Source organism: Abramis brama (genome assembly GCF_963993115.1).
Source record: "Abramis brama genome assembly, chromosome: 16".
NCBI classification, from domain to species: domain Eukaryota; kingdom Metazoa; phylum Chordata; class Actinopteri; order Cypriniformes; family Leuciscidae; genus Abramis; species Abramis brama.
This window is the reverse complement of record NC_139978.1, coordinates 32,490,736-32,511,864: the sequence shown is the minus strand read 5'-3', so window position 1 is coordinate 32,511,864 and position 21,129 is coordinate 32,490,736. Positions and strand designations below refer to the sequence as shown.

At 39.7% G+C, this 21,129-nt stretch overlaps 1 protein-coding gene across 1 annotated transcript; it reads right to left on the bottom strand.

Annotated features, from left to right (window-relative positions):
- Nucleotides 1-540: 540 nt before the first annotated feature.
- hcfc1b (host cell factor C1b) lies at nt 541-21,123 on the bottom strand. The gene is made up of 24 exons (XM_084086641.1): nt 21,109-21,123; nt 19,899-19,983; nt 18,781-18,887; nt 16,463-16,642; nt 15,319-15,642; nt 15,039-15,190; nt 14,333-14,521; nt 13,816-14,040; nt 12,410-12,511; nt 12,100-12,313; nt 11,745-11,887; nt 11,505-11,643; nt 11,210-11,406; nt 9,125-10,679; nt 7,441-7,583; nt 6,815-7,066; nt 5,761-6,010; nt 5,393-5,677; nt 5,102-5,220; nt 4,883-5,020; nt 3,966-4,151; nt 3,535-3,832; nt 2,342-2,405; nt 541-2,220 (listed from the first exon to the last, which is right to left on the bottom strand). Exons 3-24 carry the CDS (start codon nt 18,884-18,886, stop codon nt 2,181-2,183), a joined length of 5,301 nt encoding a protein of 1,766 aa, XP_083942767.1. The 5' UTR covers nt 18,887; nt 19,899-19,983; nt 21,109-21,123; the 3' UTR covers nt 541-2,180.
- Nucleotides 21,124-21,129: the final 6 nt, after the last annotated feature.

The following is a 21,129-nucleotide window of genomic DNA, read 5'->3' as shown; positions in this document are numbered from 1 at the left end:
TAGTGCTGTCAAATCGATTTATTTGCGATTAACTCATCTAACAAAAGTATTTTTAACATGTGTATAGATCTTATATTTATATATTTTATGTGTGTCTGTATACATCTATACATTCACATAGATACAGACATATAATCTATACACAACCTATGTAAACAAAACCTTTTATGTTAGATGGGTTTCATTGATTTGGCAGCACTAGTTTAAACTCAGTTTTGACCATTCTCTAAATACATGGTGTACACTAATGACTAAAAGTCTTAAACAAAATACGTGCTAATAGACATATTTGAGGTCAAATACATTTTCAATACAAAAAAATTATAATTCACTTACTGTTCTGAATGAGTACAATTTATGTTAAAATCCCAAAGCCACTTCTCTTCTTTTTCCTGATTCATATAATCTTTAATCTCTTGGTGGTCATCTATATTTCTTGTACATAACATTTATTAAAACAAGACAATAAGACACAATTAGCAACACAAATGACAAAAATGCTAAATTAACAGCAGGCAAAACAAGACGAATGAACACAGACAGAATTCCATTACTTTTATATGTCAAGACACAAAAGCAATCAATAGATGACAACATGTAAAAACATTTTGTTACAGATAATTATATAAAAAAAGGCAAAGAGATTTTCGTTTTACGTCTTGCTACGTGAAAGAACTAATTTACAACGGAGTTCAAACTCTGGCTAAGCCAACAATCCATCTTTTTCCAACTAGAAACAGGAACAAACTGTTTCTACCTTCCATTAAAAAAAAAAAAAAAAAAAAACACACTCATCAAAACCTCTCCTTAATTTCCTCCTATTTAGCATTTACACAGGCCTGCGTCCCTAAACATTATCTCCAAAAGGCCGCAAAGAATGAAAATGGTTCAAACTTTTGCTGCACAGCTTGAGAATCCCAATTCGTATCCATCAATTCACAAAACCAAGCATATAAAAGAAATGTGAGATTCAGAAAAGCAAATTTACAGGAAATGCAGACTATTGACAAGAGGGGGAGGGGGGGAGGGTTCTGCAGCAGGATCCTATAAATGCCAAAAAATAAAATGCTGAGAGGAAAAAAGGGTGGAGGAAGCATCAAAGTTGTCAAAAGTGGGTCATTGTCCAGAACAAATACATATATTTTACACTACAATTCCCAAAATAAAGATTAATGACATGAACACGGGACGTGAAACAACGTGGCCCATAGACAAGCCCCCAAATCCATAAGCATGGAGACTGCAGGAGCGGTGAACATTTTGAGGAGAGGTGAGGTTTAAAACTGCCCTGAAGCACACAATGAGGAAAACCTTTCTTAAAAAAAATTACAAAAATAAACCACACACAAAGAACTCCTGTATCAATCATTTACTATTTTTGGGGATTTTTTTTCTCTCTTTATACAAGATCTGGTTGACGCAATGCAAAAGTAGTATGCTTTTCATCTACATAGATTGAAGTCCTTTTAGTCTTCAGCGTTGCAGTCCTCAATTGTCCATCACAGCAAATGTATGAACACACAGTGATGAAAAACAGGCTACTGAACTCGAAGTGAATGAATAATTACAGAGTCTTTTCCCTCACAAGCATCACCAAGTGCTGATAGTTTTCATTTTATTTTGATGTTTCCCCTGCGCCGTTTTGTCGTCCGCACTCCCTCTTCCGTATATCAGTCTCCTTTCAGCACGTTTGAAACATACAGACTTGGCCAAATAATGAAATCATCGACAAACTGACAAGAGCAAAGTTATTTTTCTGTTTATCTATTGCTTGTATTGAAATAAGCTTAAAAAATAAATGAATACCAAGGGAGGAAAACAAAGACTGAATATCTGATTATACAGTTATAATGAGACTGAACGCTGCCATTGGAATCTCTTTACACAAAATTGTCAGGAGAGCAAATGTATGTGCTTTTGAGGAGGAACATTTATGTGTTTTTTTTAAAAATACAGTTGGAAATAAGGCGTCCATGGCACCAAAATGTCCAGTGATGGGAGCAGATTTCTCAAAAATGGAAACAAACTGTTTTCCTTTTTTTGGCTGCAGTTTCCTTCCATTTCGTTGCAGAGGATGGAATGGTGTGAGAAGTGGAAGCAGGAAGGTCATTCAGCAGGAAGTGGATTTCAGTCATGGTTCTGCACATAATGAGGGCGGAGTCAGGGGTCACGGTGAGCTCTCACTGGTCAGATCTGGCCTTCTTTGGACCAGCGCCTTTCCTGCAAAGGGCAAAGAAATGATCGGCTTCAATAAAACGCATCAGGTTTGGGATATGACAGGCTTGCGATATGACAGGCTTGCGTTGTTCATTTTGAAGGTATTAAATGGCAACAAACTCACATATCAGGTGACGAGACCGGCCTCTTTGCTGCAGGTTTGGCCGCAGAGCCATCTTTACTGGTTTCTGCAAACAATATTTAAATAAAAAAGGTTTTTTAAATCCATTCCACAGATTAAAGATGCGTGTAAGGGCGTTTTCACAGCTGTAGATCAGGTTTGTTCCAAAACAAGGATTCAAATTGTTACAATGTGCGATTTCTTCTTGGTTTGGTTAGCTTTCACAAGGCAACATTTTTAAATGAACCAACACGAGTCAAGAGCGGGTAAACGTCCTGTTGGTCAGTGTGCAATCGGTTATGTTTCAGGATTCGGCTCATAGCAGTCGTCAGGATGGTCAGACAACCGCTCCACGGGCTGATTGCCACTATGCCTATCTTTGTAGCTGTCATTATATTACTTTCTCAATTTTACCAAGAATCAAGGCTTCATCTGTATTTTTGTTTCGGCCAGTTGTTCTGAAATATGTTTGTCCGACCAAATTTCAACAAGGCGTTTCACTTCGTCTTTGCTCTCACTATTCATTAGCAAAACAAACACATCTGCTTTTCATGCAATGCACATAATGATTGCCCATCATATATTGTAACACAGCCTGGATTGTTGGTCCGTTGAGTGGGATTGCTTTCTCACCTAAAGCGAATCGGCTGCAGAATCTGGTTGCAATAGGGCCGAGGCCTCCTTATTCAGGCTACCTCTGTTATTTTGGTGTGTATCTGAGTGCAATTACCGTGTTCACATATGCATATGCACTAGGTTCCGAAACAAACACTCCAAACGAGCCAGGTGTGAAAACGCCCTAATTGACCCTTTTCACATTTCTGGGGTTCTCAGAAGTTGTTGTCATAGTTGGTTAAACTTCTATAGTGGTGAACTGAAAAAAATTTGTTGTGTTCCCATTTGCAAAAAAATCCACAATAGTTTCTGACTTCCAAAAGAGGAAAATCAAGAAGGTGATTACATTTGTTAGAAAAGAGAAAAAGATGTCAAATTTGCTGTCACTCCCTTAGCCGTTGTATTAGAGAAACAGCATTTTTTTTCACTAGTTTTACTTAAATGCCAAGGTAATATAACACAAAGTATAGTGTTATAAATGTACATAAAATGTTCTGAAAAAAAAAAAAAAACTAGATTTACCATGTTGACTGTGGAAGTCATCACAGTCTGTGAAGAGTGTCAACAAAACATTTCCTCACCTTGTAGCCACCTGACTTGCGTGGCAGGGCCGTAGCCCTTCTCATTACGGGCGGCGATGCGGAAGATGATGGCGGGTTTGGTGGTGTAATCGATGTGGGCGTTGGAGAGACTAGACGACTGCACTAGGCAGGACGGGTTGGGACCACAGTACACCCGCATAAAGGCAAGCTGAGCTGGAGTAGATGCTTTCGCCTCGACCGTCTGCGAGCTCTGGATGGCCAGATACACTGAATACTCAATGATCTTCCCTGATGTTACTGATGGAGGCTCCCAGGTCAGGTGGGCACCATCGGGGCTCTGAAGAGAGAGGAAAAGTTATTTCAGTCACCAAGACAAAATATAAATCAAATGCCACACAGAATAAATAGAAGTAAATAATCCCAAAAAAAACAAACACATGTAGATCAAGCACATGTTTGCAATCACCAACCTTGCTGATTTTGATGGCACACGGTGCGCCAGGGAAGCCAGGCAAGCAGGTCTTAAACGCAGAGACCTCAGAGAATGTTCCGCGGCCACACGCATTGACACCGGCCACGCGAAACTTGTACGCTGTGCCTGGAGACAGTTCGATCTTCTTCATTCGGCTGTAGTCTGGGATTGTGCCAGAATCATCCTGCAACGTCAAGAGGATTAGTGGTATTCTCATATGGTATTTTAATATACAATGTCCGAATCTTGGAGAGCAAGGTGACCGATATACACACATTAAATATCACACTATTTAATAAAAAAAAATTGTTAACACATGCATTATTTGTTTTGCATTTATATTTATTTGGTTCAAGACGCTCCACCATTCCTGTGACCTTAAAGAGGACAAGCAGTTTGGAGAATAGACTTTTATATTTACATGTTTATATTATTGTTACAAAATATACAAAAATATTTACAATTGTGTGCTTGGGACATGGCTTTAATGGTGAGACTTGTTTTTGTATCAGGCTCTAAAATTATATAAAAATTATGGTTTAGCTTTATCGGCTTTCAAATATAAAGAATTATCGGTTATTGGTATCACCCCTGACAAGTGTAATGACTTAATTACATGTTACTTTAAAGACTTTATATTAATCCATATTTGACTAATGTTGTTGTTATATGTAATAAATATTATAGAATTTGTATTTCTATTATTGTTAAATAAAGACCGTAAAAGTTCTCAGCACTTTCAAAATAAGTCCAGTTTCTGACTCTTGTTGGCTAAATAGTAAAAATGAACGGCCTTAACGATATATCTATCAATCAGGTATAGTGTATTTAAATTTATGCTAAATAACACTTCCTTTTCCAATAAAGGAAATAGTTTTAAGACACAACATTTACAGCACCTTGATGATTACTTACATCAGTAACTGCCGAATCGTCAGCTGGCACATAATAGTGAGTGACAACCATGTTTGTGACCTTAACGAATCCAACATCAAACCACTGATTCTCTTTCTTCACTGGAGGCCTCACGACTGCTGGAGGCGCTTCTTGCTTCTACAATAAAAACAACTGGTTGAACAATAGTCTGAAATAGATATCGGTGCAGTAATCATCAAGCACCACTGGTGAACTCACCCCAGCTGCTGATTCAATCCCATTGGCCACCTCAGCTAAAGCAGTGGCTGCTTGCATCTTGGCAGGGCTGGCGACCATAATCGGCTGAGATGGTGCAAAAGTACTTGATGGGGCTAGAGCTGTCAAGAAAGAGGGACATTTTTTAGCAAGCACCAAAAACCAACACATTTGGATCGTAAAGCATCGTAAATGCATAAACAAAATTATTAGGAAAACTTGTTCAAATAAACTTAATTTTTTAGTTTGTGCAATTAAAAACAAATCATTTAAAACTAAAAAAGCATCTCTTACTCTCTGCAGAAGTGCGTGGAAGGAGAGAGGCCACAGCTCTCGTAACAGCGGTTGCCATCTCATGGCCATTACTCTCAGACGCTGGGTCGTTGAGGCTGTCTGCTGGTGCCAAGCCTTCGGTGGGCAGCGCAGCTGCGGCTGCTTCAGCACTCAACTGCTGGGCTGCAGCCGCCTGCGCCTCCTGGAGCTGCTGCTGTTGCTGAACTAGAGCAGCGAGTTCCTGCTGGGTCAAAACTATAGGGATGGTGGTGGATTGGTGCCCGTCATGACCTGCGTCTCCCGCACCTGAAACAGAAAGTCATGCTGAGAATTCAAAGTCTACCATATCCATCATACGTTAAGCATATGGCAGCGTGTCGCACACTTACTGAGCACAGCCTGCTGAGCCGCCTGTAGGACAGCCTGGATGGCGAGGGCCTGCGCTTCTTCTGTTGCCGCAGCCTGTGCCGCAGCCTCAGCCGCTGCCGTCACAGCCAGTTCCTCTGGGGTCAGTCCAGTCACCATGAGGGTAGTTTGCTGTCCTTCTGCAGACATCAGCTCCTGGGGAAGAGCGAGTGCTTCTGAGTCTTGAGCAGCTAGACTCATCGCTTCTGCAGCATCCACACCGGCCTCCATCTGCTTTACCGAGAAAACAGGGAATTGTTTAATATTTGCACATTTGTTTAGGGTTAGTAAGATTTTATTCAGTGAGGAAGTATTGAACTGAACAAAAGTGACAGTAAAGACATTTATAATGTCACAAAAGATTTCGATTTCAAATAAATTTTCATTCAAAGAATCCTGAAATATCCAACACTGTTTCCACAAAAATATAATTTTGCACAAGAACAGTAAAAACATACCGCAAATCAGCGTATTAGAATGATTTCTGAAGGATCATGTGACGCTGAAGGCTGGAGTAATGATGCTGAAAATTCAGCTTTGATCACAGGAATAAATTACATTTTAAAATATATTCAAATAGAAAACATTTTAAATTGTAATATTTCACAATATTACTGTGTTTACTGTATTTTTGATCAAATAAATGCAGCCTTGAGCATAAGACAAAAAAAGACTTCTTTCAAAATCATTAAAAAAATCTTACCAACTCCAAACTTTTGAACAGTAGTGTATATACCAATATTTAATGTATATATAGCTATATCATGAAAAACATGGTTTTAAAACAAAAAAAATCAAATATACAAGGGATAAACAAGGTTTGCAACGCAAAAGCTCTTTTTAAAAATAGTCTATTGAATTTAAGGGTCAAAAAAGGTGGGAAAAAAAAGTCTTTAACTGAATTACACTTGTTTTGGTGAAAGAAACAATGACTAACATTGTAAGCGAATGGAAAAAAAGCATCATAAAAGTGTAGATTAACAAAATCACATCATATGCATTTAACTCTAAACCATATGATTACAAAAGCCTGTATACCTCAGCCTGATCTCCTTGACCTGGCTGTGCTTCCATGGCAACATGAACCTGTAGCATGGTGCCCTCGTCACCCGCTGCACTTTCATCTATGGCAACGACCCTGATGGCTCCCTCTTCACTCAGCTCTCCCTGACACTCGGTCTGCATGGGCTCTTCTCCCGCTGCTACGGCTTCTGCGCTGGTCTGCTCCATGGCCTCCGCCTCTCCCGGGACCTCAGCCACTACCGCAGATCCGGCCATAGACGAAATCTCCTGCATTGAGTGAGAAAACAATCAGAAATAGAGAACAAGACAGACAAAATAAATCGCTTCATTTAGAGCACATATCTGCATGTATTAGAACAGAATATTTACATACTAATTCATGTATTTGTAAACTACTATTTTGCAATACTAATAAGTAAGGCTATCATCAAAAATCTGCCCAGCACTGCAGCTTTTTCTAGCTGAAATGTGTCCAATTAGACAGGAAGGGACTGTCTGTATATGTAAAACGACTAAGCAGCTTTTATGCTCCATCTTTAATAGTATCAGAGATAACCTTGAGAGCAAAGTGGAATATAAATGTGCGTCAGGCCCAGGAAATTGCATAAAGCCAGCCGATCAGATTAGAAGCGTGTTCATACCGGTACTGATGGTCCTGGAGTGGGCGTGGCCTGTGTTACTGTGGTGATGGCTCTGCTTTGTGTTGTGGGATTGGCTGGTTCTGTAGATGACGTGGGTTCTGAGCTGGTGCCGCTGTCACTCTGTCCATCACCGCCCTGCTGGGCTAGAGGACAAACACAGATAAGCTTAATTATTAGGGGTGCTCTGAAACTCTGACATTGATAGACAATAATAATTAATGCTGATAACTGCTTTATAATATGATGACCAATATTATAAATCTATACGTTTTCTTTTAGAAGTGTTCACACTGGAGCAGCATTCAAATATTATAAGTAAAATAGGCATCAGAACATTTACAGTACAAAAGATGGTTAATCTATTTAGTACTCTAGAAAGCATGCAAATTGGGGGAGAAATACCCCTGATATTAACAGGTTTAAATGTCTGGCTAAAAATAAAAAATGCCCTTGGTTGCATATACTTTGTAGAAGAAAGACTTGTATACAGAAATAAAATAAGCCCTGATATTAACAGCTTTTAAGGTCTGATTAATGTATTGTAATTTGTATTGTAGGGGTGTTGAATGGGTCACTTGACAGTTTCAAGCGCTTTTATTATTTACTAGTGTTTATTAGTTCTAAATGCTCCTGTCGTCTGCTGTGTTCAGACTTAAGTTTTCTTTTACTACATTCAGGAAGAGAACTTTCTTGGAGCAGATAAAATAAAAAGGGAGTTTATATATCTGACTACTTGTATTCATTGACGAAAATGTAGCCACGAGCAGTAATATTGCAACACATCGTGATGCATCCTGATATTGAATCGAATCGTGACACCAGTGACGATTCACACCCCTATCCGTTTGGAGAGACTAGTCGATGCATTCCGCTTTAAAGGGGTGGTATAATGTCCTTGTCGCAAGATGTAAAATAAGTCTTTGTGTGTGTATGTTTTAGATGAAAATATCCCACAGATATTTTTATATAGCTTGTTAAATTTGTCACTTTTTGAGGGTGAGCAAAAACACACCGTTTTTGTGTCTGTCCCTTTAAATGCAAATGAGCTGCTGCTCCCGGCACAGAGGGCGGAGCTTCAACAGCTTGTGTCCTTTTACCTCACACAAACATGCACTGAAAATTTTAAAAACTTTTAGCCTTTTATGTTCAAACCGGAGTCAGACAATGATGTAGAGACTCAAGAAGAAGTGACAACATGTAGAAGCAACAGGACATTTCTGAATGGTTAGTTGATGAATTTATGTAGCTTATGTGTAGTTATCTTCTAGTCATTGATTAGCATATTCTGTCATGATAATCTATAAATTGCATTCCCGGGGGCGGGTTTATGTAAATTAGGGTTAATGGTTAGAGATGTCACTAACCCGGGAGGAATGTCGTGTAGTCCCTACCAGCCGTTTCTTGTAGTCTTTAAAAAGCAACTTCTTTAAAAGCAAATATCTCCCTTGCTTTGAACTTTGAGCATTGTAACTTTGCAGATGTTGTTTATGCTCAAACAGCAACATTACACACTAACTAAAGTTAGAAAAGTGAAACCATAATCAACCATCCCTTTAAAAACAAATAATTATTATTTATTATATAATTATATTTAACATTATACTTTAACAACAAAATTAACCAAAATTATTATGTTCATATTTACATTAAAACAATAAACTTTAAGTGTTATATAGATAAATACCTGTTCCTTCTCCAGTTTCTAAGTTGCTTGTAGAAGTGGTGGCTGTGTTGGTGGTGCCCGTTTCGTGTGTTTCACAGGGAGGATTGGAACACACAATTTGCACAGCGCCGTTTTGTCCTGCACCAATAGAAGACGAGGACTGGGTCGGTGTGTTGGTGGTGCCCGTTTCGTGTGTTTCACAGGGAGGATTGGAGCAAACTTTTTGCACGGTGCCACTCTGTCCTGCACCCATAGTAGATGAGGCCTGGGTCGGTGTGTTGGTGGTGCCCGTTTCGTGTGTTTCACAGGGTGGATTGGAACACACTGTTTGCACGGTGCCACTCTGTCCTGCACCCATAGTAGATGAGGCCTGGGTCGGTGTGTTGGTGGTGCCCGTTTCGTGTGTTTCACAGGGAGGATTGGAGCAAACTTTTTGCACGGTGCCACTCTGTCCTGCACCCATAGTAGATGAGGCCTGGGTCGGTGTGTTGGTGGTGCCCGTTTCGTGTGTTTCACAGGGAGGATTGGAGCAAACTTTTTGCACGGTGCCACTCTGTCCTGCACCCATAGTAGATGAGGCCTGGGTCGGTGTGTTGGTGGTGCCCGTTTCGTGTGTTTCACAGGGTGGATCGGAGCTCACCCTCTCCACAACATTGGTTTGCCCACTTTCCATACTGGAGCTTGACTGTGCAGCAGTATCAGTTGTGCCCGTTTCATGTGTCTCACAGGGTGGTTTTGAGCAGACCTGCTGTGCGTCACCAGACTCAGCTGAAGTGTCCGTCTCTTGCGTTTCACTTGTAGGGCTGGAGCAAACAGGCATCAGAGTAGAGGAGATGGAAGCTTGGCTCTTCTTGGAGCTCTGCACCGTTCCCGTCTGGTCAGAGCCCATGTTGGAGCGGGCGGTAGTAGAGGTGTTGGTGGTACCCGTGCGGAGAGTCTCCTGCCGCATGGCACCAGCACCACCCTCTGTGGCGGGCGTTTCTGGTTCTGAACCAGAAGCTGAGGATGTAGCTGACGAAGAACCATCTGTCTTGCTGTTCACGGTGCCCATCTTTTGAGAGCCCATGTTGCAGCTGGCAGTAGTGGCTGTGTTGGTGGTGCCCGTATCATGTGTCTCTGAGGGTGGATTGGTGCAGACCTGCTGTGCCCTGCCCATGTTCGCAGAGGCGGTGGTTGCTGTGTTGGTGGTGCCCGTTTCATGCATCTCACACGGAGGGTTGGAACAAATCTGTCCGGTGCCCATTTTGGCAGAAGCCGTTGTCGCAGTGTTGGTTGTACCAGTCTCATGGGTCTCACATGGTGGGTTGGAACAAATCTGTCCGGTGCCCATTTTGGCAGAAGCCGTTGTCGCAGTGTTGGTTGTACCAGTCTCATGGGTCTCACATGGTGGGTTGGAGCAGACCAGTGTCACGGTGGTAGCACCGTCGCCAGCGCCGTCACCAGCATCAGCACCAGTGGTGGAGGGCTGCTCTGAGGTGGGAGAGGCCAGGATGGAGACAGGAAGATCCTGTGCAGGCTGGGCTTCAGCACCACTTGGAGTCGTGATCAGGGTTACTTGAGTAGGCTGGGGTGCCGACTGAAAGGAAAAATAAACATTATGAAATGGATTATTAATTGGATGAATGAATGAATAAATAATAATACAATTATTTTACTATAATAAATAATTTCTTAATAATAATAATAATTTATATACTGTTATTTATATTCATTTATATAAATACAAAAAACCAAATATACACAACTGATAAAAATAGGTAGCAACTTATAATTATTATTTTGCACTACTGTTCAAATATCAGGGTTTGTAAAATGTATTAAATTTATGCTTATGCTCACCAAGGCTGCATTAATTTGATCATAAATCCAGTAAACATTAACATTTTAAATAGCAGTTATCTATTTTAATATATTTTAAACAATTTATTTATTCCTGTGACATCTAAACTCAATTTTCATATTGAAAACAATTGTGCTGCTTAATATTTTTGTGGAGACCATGATACATTTTTTCATGATTTTTTTTATTAATTGAAAGGTCAAAAGAGCAGCAGTTATTTTGAAATGGAAATCTTTTGTGAGATTATAAATGTTACAATGACTCACTTGTATTGTAGCGGTGGCGTGGCTGGTCTGGGCAGCAGATACAGTGATGGCCGTGGGATTGATCACCTGGCTGGACAATGTGGCGATGGAGGCAAGTGTGGTGACAGGAGTAGCCAGGCTGGCATTAGCACTTGCCACATTGACCCCTGCCGCACTAGTTGATACAGTACCAGTTACTGTACCCAGAGTTGTGACTCCTAAATTCAAAGAGGTCATTAATGATAAATTCGACAATTTCGCTCTAATTTGCATAAAACTACACCTCAGAGAAAGTTTACAGCCTGAATATTCATACCCGTGGTGCCTTTGACGACCAGTGTGGTAACCGTTGGTTTTCCGGCAGACACAGTGCCTGGTGAAACCAGACGCACTCCGCCCATAGGCAAAGTGCGCAGGATAGTGCCAGGCTGACCTGGTGCCCCCTTCAGGACCACCTGAGAGCAAATAAAACATTCAGGGACCAATCAAAAGATTAAATTAAATCTACAGTATATGATCTTAAATGTGCATAAAACAGAGAACAAATGGGCCTCACCTGTGTGACACCCTGTTGTCCTGCACCTGCTGTTAGCTTAGGCACAGCTGTTATGATTTTCCCCGGAGTACCAGTGCCAGGAGTAACAACCTTTGTGGTGATGTATGTGATGGGTGACTTGATGCCAGTACTGCTAGTCACACCTAGCAACGAGACAGGGTATCATAACAGGAAATCATGTGAGCTTGCAACGATGCGTAAAAAAACAGATCTGTTAGTTAGTTAGTTATAAACAACATAACAGGGTTGTGAGGCTTAACTCAAAATGCATAAATAACCTCTTAGATTCAATTGAACTAAAATCTCTTTAAATGTACGATTACATATGGGATGAAAAGTCAGTTGTAAAACAGACCTGTTGCACATTGTTGTATAGCAGACATAGGAATTGTTTTAATAATGGTGGTGCCTGGTTTGTTGGCGGTATTTGGAGAGACACTGCTGATGCCCAGGATAGTAGGTTTGGTGCCAGCCCCTCCTGCCTGGGTAGTTGTAATGATTGTGGTGGGCTTGCCATCAGCAGATGTGACCAGTTTCAGGATGGTACCAGCAGGCAGAGGAGTCTTTGTCTGAGAAAAAGTGGGGGAACAAGCATAAATACAATATAGAAAATTCACAATTTATTTTAAGAACTGTATGTGCTTCAAATGAGCAGCACTACTGACTTGAATTAGAGTGACAGGACTGCCTCCAGCCTGTCCGGTGACCGCAGATGTTTGCACTGGTTTGGTCTGGACAACAGACATCATCTTCCCAAGGCTGGAGATCTGAGAACAGTAAAGGGTTATTACTGAGTATAACAAAATGAAAAAATAGAGTCCGGATTTATAGTCAAAACACTAGGGCTGCACATTTTCAGAGAAAAATATTCTAACTGTGATTTTTCTGATAAAAAAATGGTGATTTTGGTGACGCTGTTATCGGTGGCGGTGGCTTTTGCCTAGACGAGAGTATTTATGTAAGCCTTGTGTGTATTTGACAGCTTAAGCGAAATAAGACGCAAAAGAGAACTTCAGTACTCATGCGCTGTTTGACAGGCTTTTAGTGTGCGTGCGCTTTGGGTGCAAATAAAAAGTTTAACCGGCAAGGCTTTAAAACGCATACAAATGATAAACTTATGTGATGACGAAGAACCGCAATGTCACAGGAGCGTAACACTACCTCTGCAAAACATGTGATGTGAATATACATCGCGTTGTACAGTATGATGGGACAGCGGCGCCAGAACTGCAACTGATAGAATGCACTGCAACTGGATACAACAATCTTTCTTCTTAATTTCTTTATTTTCAGATGTTACACAATAAAGCTGTTTTAGAGGAAAACCACTTCTCTTTTGTTAACAACAGCCAGTTTATAAGCGCTTCTCATTAAAAGTTTGGGAAAATGGTTGCACATTATAAGCGACCCAAACTAAGAGGAGATGCAGAGATGTTTGTGTGGAGAAAAATGTACTGTGAACTAAAACACTGGTTCATGAGCTGCTTGAATGTAAATGAATGAACAGTTTCATGCTTCACTCTGAGACATGCAGTGCATATATTTCAAATAAAAATCACAGCCTTTGTGATACACACTAATCCATATTGTGATTTCCGGTTTTATTTTGATTAATCGAGCTGCCATACTTTTTCTTTTGTAATTTTTTTTACCTTTATCCAGATATTACAGTTGGAAGAAGTAAAGTAAAGTGGGAGAGAGGGGGTTGTATCAGGAAAGGACCATGAGTCAATATTTGATCTTGGGTTGCCTGAAGCGCAATATCCTCTTGGGCAGCGCTGCAATACGTAGTGCAATCGGTTCCAACAAGCATATTATTTTTTAAAGATTTATTTTTGCCGTTTTTGCCTTGTACTAGGATAGGACAGTAGCTAGACAGGAAGTGCTGTGGGAGAGAGAGAGAGAGAGAGAGGGGGGACGGGATAGGGAAAGGTCTACGAGCCAGGACTCGAACTCGGGTTGCCTGAAGCACAACGGCGCTACATGTCGGCGCACTTGCCCACGAGGCTATCGGCGCCGACAAGCAGCCCTATTTTTAAGCATAGAAAATCAGATATGTTGTTGTTCTTACCAGAGCACCGCTGCTACCCATTGTGATGGGGCTCTTAACTAGGGTTATAGTTTTTGTGACTCCTCCGACCATGGTGGTAACAACCTGGGCCTGCTGGGCTACGGTTACTGTGCCTGATTTGTGCACAGTGATGATTGGTCGATTCGGGGTGTTGGGAGTAGAGATAGAGGAAGTGCCGACCTGGGCTGCAGCTGTTTTCAGCATTCGGGTCGCAGGATTAGTAACCTGGAATGGAAGTAGGAACAAAGACACATTAAAACACAAATAGCTACAAGACAGGAAGCGTATAATCAGGATGAATCATGTCCGGAAGGATGCCAGAAAGGGAAGTTGATTCTATGTATGTCTTAGCATTTTAGAACTAAAATGTTTTTATCCAAAGCACTTTTTGATTACCTATAGCACAACATCAGATTAGATCTAAACTTTGCAGGACAGTGGGTCTCCAGGGGCAGGGTTGAAGACCCCTGGTTTATAATGTTTATTCAAAGATCTGGTTATTCGAGATGACACTTACCATTACAGGTGAAGCTACTTTGACAGTAGCCGGCAAAGTTGTGGATCCAGGAGTAACATTGACGGTTTTCATGATGGTGGCTCCTGCTGGAACATTTAACACAGTGGAAGAGGGCGGGATCTTCTGTGTGGCGGCTGCAGCTGCAGCCAAAGCAGCCATACCACTCATCTGAGGGCTGCTGCCCATTGGCTAGAGACAGAAACAGTTACATTGCATTTAAGGTTTAAATGCAAATTTAACACTGGACACTAAAATTGAAGACAGGGCTTGCACGATTTGGGGAGGAACAGAATTGTGATTTTTCTGAAAAAAAAAAAAAAATCCCCCTCCAGATTTGCTGTGCTTGTTTATAGGGCTGCACAATTTGGCCAAAATGTGTGGTTTTATATCAATATGACTATAAATAAATGTATAATAAATTATATCAATAACTATTTTATTAATTTTTGTTAATTAATATAGAAAAATACTAAACAAAAGAAGAAGAAAAAATATTATTGTAATATTGCACTGTAAAATAAAGTATTTAATAATACATACATTTTATTTTACACTACAACTGTAAAAATTTAAATTATTCACTTAGCTACTAAAGCAGCCTTTGTGATTTGATAATCACATTAAAACATACTGCGATTTAAGTTTTATTTTGATTAATCGTGCAGCCCTAATTTAAGATTTATATTGATTTTGATCGTCTACATACCGTCCCCTGGGTGCTCTGTGCGGGGACAACCATGCGGACACCTGCAGGAAGTGATGTAACCGTGACTGGGGATTTTCCTCCAGGAGTGGCCTGACGCACAGTAACGACTGACGTCCCGGGGGTCGAATGAGGCGCTGCCACTTTAAGAATAGCTGGAATGAAAAGAATAAGTTAGGGTTGGTAATATCACAAATAGTTATTAGTATTATTATTTACAGAAAGTAAAACACTGCACAGCAGTCTGCAAATTGCAAAAAGCCATTCATTAAGTAATTTGTACCTGGTCCACGAGGTGAGGCTGCAAGCGGGCTGGTTGGCATGGCGGTTGTGGGGGAAGGGACTTGTGGCACCAGTGTGACCCCAGAGAGGGGCATACTCTGAGCTGCAGGAGCAGCAGTGGCGTGCACCGGACTCCTAGGCGAGTTGATGGGTAAAGACGGGATGGGGTTGACAGTTGGCGATGTGGCAGCTGTTGCAGCAGGGATGTCGTATTTCTGTAGCTGCAGCAGGTAAGTGTCGGCGGTAGGCACTGCCCCCCAGCTCACCTCCAGAGAGTTAGTGTTGGCACGGACCAGCTGAACACGTGATGGGGGCTGAGGACGATCTGATAGCAAAATACAAGATTATGCATTTTAAATGTTGTCTGAGATGGTAATACTAGGGGTGGGAGGCAACTCACATTTTGATTCCGATTCTGGAACAATTTAAAAATGATTCTTGATCTACACTTTTTTCATATTAATTAGGGAGTTCTTATAAAATGTGTGCATTTTTATTAAATTAATTAATTAATTTTAATAAATCAGGACAAATGTGTGTTAAGAACTATTAACTAACTAAATATAACCAAGTAGACAAGTCACCTTTATTTATATATTGTTTTATACAATATATTAGAGCTGCATGATTTTGGATAAACTGAGAATAAAAAAAATTTGTTTAAAAGAGATCATGATTCATGATCCAGTTTTTAAAAAATTATTTATTTTGAATATTATTATTTTTTTAATCGGTTTGAATAAATTATTAAATTGCTCGCTCATAAAGACTTCACTTGTTTGAACATATCAGATGTGTTGTCTTGTCCTTAAGGCTTAGGACACAACAAAACCGTTATTGACGCATCGTAAAGCATTGGGAGATGCAAGATCATTTAACCACTTATACAGTCATGCTCCTTCAGAACAAACAGTGCATGTGAGCTTTAGAAAGCAGACATCTATCAGCAAGTGAGTTATGTGCATCAAATTTATACTGCATTCCAAACTGTATAAATTATGCTTTCTCATAGTATTTGGAAGGGAAAACAAATACATTGTTAAAAACTAAGCTCAGAATTGATTCTCAAGTTTTCAGAATCGAATCAGTCGTTGAAGACAGAATCGAGATGCATCTGAGAATGGATTTTTATCAACTCAATTCACCTGTCTCCAAATACCACAGATCTTTGCAGCAAACTTGGTTGTTCCAGGCTTTGCGATAACCGTCCCTTCCACTCCAGACGTACAGCCTATTGTTAATAGCAACAGAGCAGTGTCCAGCTCTGGCCCGTGGGATATTATCCTCCAGAGTGTCCATCAAGATTGTTTCCCAAGACATCGAGTCTGAAGGAAAAGGTCAGCAATGGTAAAACACATAAGCTGTGAACTATGAGCAGAGGAAGCATTTTAAGTAATCAGAGACAGTTCTCTTTTAACCCGATAAAGCCCACTGTATCATATTTGATACAGAAATTGCTAAGGCCTCTAAATAATCAACATGACCAAAACTGTCAAAATGGCTGAAGAACTAAAGTTTTTTTCATGTAAATATTACTAATATTCAAAAGGCATACTTTCAGTTAGAGGAAGAAAGCTGTTGGTGCAATGAGCAAAATAAAAAGGCACCACATTCATTTTTTTTTTCCAAAGCAATGATAAAAAATAAAAAATAAAAAAAAAAGCATAACGTTTAAGATCTTCTATGCATTGAGCTTCTCTATTTCTGCAATGTTTTGAATAAACAACGCAGCAGCTCCACATCTAGTGGTTTCAACTGGATAGGCTAACAAAAACAAAACACAAAAACGACTCTTACACCATCACATCTCATGTACCAGTGATACAGCTGCCAGACGCACACCTAAAATTCAAATACACCATTTTTGCATTCGAATGTGGATATTATTTTTTTTATTCGACGAATATTCGAAATTCAAGTTAATTTGACAGCCCTAACACTTCATTGTTTAGCAAAAAAGCATTTTAGTATAATTCTAAAAGCATCCACCGTCAGGTTGTGGTACAAGTGTAAACTTTTTTTTCTTTTTTTTTACAGATTTTCTAAAGGTTCACTTGATTACACAATTTTTAATAGAAAAATCATGTTAAAATCTAAGTATCAAATATGATACATCAGGCTTTTGAGGAACATTTCCCAATCAACATTGTAATGCATTTCATTGTTTTGACCACCACAATAAAATCTACAGAGCTTTGATCATAACACTAAGCATTTCAATATAATTTTACTAAGATATGTAATTGGGAACTATAGAGCGACAACTACTATTTATACAGTATGCATTACGCAAGTAGTCTGCTATACTATTATAAAAATCTAATAGATTTACATTATTTTTGGCCATATGAATATCAGAAACTGCATCAAGTTTGGGCCTCAATAAAATAGAGCCCTTTTTATTTAATGGTGCAGCAAGCGTTAACACTTAAAAAAACAATGTATTTATTGTTAATATTTGCTAGGTGTATATGCTAAAAAACATATTGTGTTTGTACATAGTCCTGGCTGCATAAATAGGAGAAAATAATTAAGTGGATCAGACCAATCCACAGAGCACCAAAACATTATTGTAGCCAATCAGCAATAGGGGGCGTATCCACTCATGATGGGGGAGAAGAGAGCGAGCAAAAGTGAGATTTGAATGTTGAAAGAAAGACTGTAGAAAGTGAGATGGCTGAGATATTACCGAAGAGAAAAAGGTCAGAGAAAAATAATTGGAAATAGATGGGTTACGATCAGGCAAGAGCTAGGATCTGCATCAATATTGGAAAATATTTCCAGCGCTAGAGATATGTTAGAGAGCGGGAATTAAGGCCCGAAAACGGATACCACAGTTGTTTTGCTTTTATTTTGTGCACGACTCCGCTTCCGAAGATGTACAACTTTACAATTACAAAATGAGCCTACAATAGCAGAGATAAGCTTTTAAAAATAATAATAATAATAATAATAATAAATCACGATACTAAAGGAAATTATTTAATGAAATTGTTGTTTAATTTAGTTTTACATACATGTTCTCCATATTTTGTTCTAATGTCACAAGTAATAATCTCAAGGTTTAATGGGTGTTAGACGATTCTTTGTTTCTTTTGCAGTGTGGGTTTGGTGAAGTGTAATAAAAACAAACATCGTCACATCTGTACCTTACTTCTCAGCACTGCTTCCTGATGATTTAGAGGACAATTACTCTGAGTCGCCGTATGAGTTTTTAAGAATAGCACAACGGCGAGTGCGTCAAGTATTAACACCTCGTCCGTTTGGGGAGGAGCACGCGCAATCAACAGAGGCTTGTGGTGGGTAGCCAGGTAAAAGTATAAACAAGGCTTTAGTGGATCCTGTGTTGCATAGCGTGTTTGTTATTTTGGGGGCGGAGCAATTAAAGAAGAGGTGTGTTTGTTTGTCGATTTCAAATATTAACAGTGTGTCTCAGAAATCGCTTGCTGCACCTTAAACATACCTAGATTTAAGCAGGCCAAAGTGTTAGTGCACTTCCACTCCTTCTCGTGTGTGGCTACTTTGACATCATCCATAACCAGAGGGACCCATCCACCAAACACAAACATCCTACAAACACATGAGACCAAAGTTAGTGAAGTCCACACCAAAGTCACTATTAAAGTCAACATGGAAAGGCATTCACAACACATTTTTCTTCTGTGAGGTAAAAAATAAAAACTGTGGGAGGTACTTAATTTTATTCACTTCCAAAAGGAAATTTGTTATTTAAATGCAAGATAATTTAAACAAACAATTGTTTTAGTGGTCAACCAATGTTAATCTTTTTTAACGGCCATTGCAGATGCCGATATTCGATATAAAGCCGATCATTTGCCAGGTTCACTGAATGCCAACGCTATATGAGCGCTGCGTAGCACTTGCCTTTTTATTATGAATTACAAACGCAATAATACTTTTTCATACACGGTTTACTTTAAGACAGTAAACGGGGGGGAGGCACTATCATAATTGGCAGACATGAGGGAGTCGCTATCAATATGCGGGGAATTGAAATCACTTTTGAATGTGCTCTCGCTTTTCACTTTCGAATTCGCAGTCACGCATACTCTGTGTATAGGGAGCGGCGGTACTGACCCCACATTTTACAAGATTAGATATTTGTCATTGACGCTCAGGATCTGTTGCGCACCAAATCCTCTGCCATCGTCTTGTCAGTCATCTCTCGTCACGTGATAAGTGAAATCTGACTCCTGCTGCACTGTGCTGCGACTCTGCAGCTCGTGCTGTATGGAGCAAGCAGACGCTTTCAGTTTATAATTGTAGCATCCATCGTCCAACTTAACTAAATAAGGTTTTTATTTCTATAAAAAAGCTAAACGACAGTGGGGGCGGTGCCGTGGTGGGCAGATAATGTAATCAGTGTATGGCCGAAACACCGTGTAACACAGACTACCGCAGCAAGCCTACTCTGAAAGTAATTTATGATTCGATTTCACCTTAAATTCTGCACCCAAAATGCAGAACTGGTTTCTCATCAATCATTTCCAATCTTGAAGACAGTCAATGTTTAAATAAACATTGTAATGTTCAAACAAGCTTGAGAAAGTTATAACTTACTTGTTGGTTATAGTGGTGGCAGAGTGGAGACTGCGGGGCAAAGGTGCCGCTCCACTTATGGCAGGTTTGTTCCAGGTTAAAGTATCTGCAAAACAGAGTGAGCGCATTTTAAGCCAATTCATAGTTTTCCCTTGATATCACACCCTTATAGGAACGATCACCAGCAGATAAACCCAGAATATAAACGCAACACGCGTTTCCATAGAAAATGATTAAGGAAGAACGATGCGTTCATTTTCCAGGGTCATCTGCTTGCCTGTATATAGTATGCATGATTAATAAGGTGTATACTTAATTTGATACTTTATCACTGTTTTAGTACATTCAAGGTTCCCACACCTTGGTTAACTTCAAATTCAAGGACCTTTCAAGAACTTTCCAGGTCCAATATCCTCAAATTCAAGGACTTAATGTGGGGACACATTTCAAGTGAGAGCGAGGTTACATTGTGTTACCTTGTAAGATACATTGTTACAGTTTTTTTTGTCTCAAACACAACTATGCAAAAACACTTTTTCAGATCAGATATTCTATTTGTCGTATTTCTGATTTGCATAAAACTGAAGAATATTCGGTACATCCTATACTGTATTCTAAAATGATCTGATATTAACTTTTGCATGAAACGTTGAGGTACCATCGTTGTAGTTTGGTGCGAAAGCACTTAACGGGAAACACTTAACGTAACGCGAAAATGCGCGTAACTAACGTAAATCAAGCAAGCTAGTATGCATAGGCCACGAAGTGTTGGCGAAATAACACATTAGTGGACTTGAGGGAATAATATGGAATTTTTTCCAGAAAACTTATCGCACAAAATAAATTCAAGCACTTTCAAGGACCTGTATCTATGCATGTTTATTTTCAAAAACTTTCCAGGGCCTTGAATTTTTTTTTTTCAGATTCACAAACTTTCAAGGATTTCAAGGACCTGTGGGAACCCTGTACATTAAGTGTTTTTCATAAGAATGTCCTGCTGTTTTAAGTGATTGAAATACTGCAGCAGGTGCTGTATATGGATCACAAGTGCTCAAAACTTTTAGTTTTAGTTTTTAGGGTTTTAGTTTTCCTTCTATTGAGAGGTGATCTAAATGCTTGTTGATTGAAACAGATAGAAAATTGACAGGCCTGTGTTGCAGTTCTATGGACGTTTTGCCTTCCAGTTTCCGTTTCAGTCACGTGACTGAAAACTATGTATACTTTCTCTCACCTATGTCTAAAGTCCAGAGGT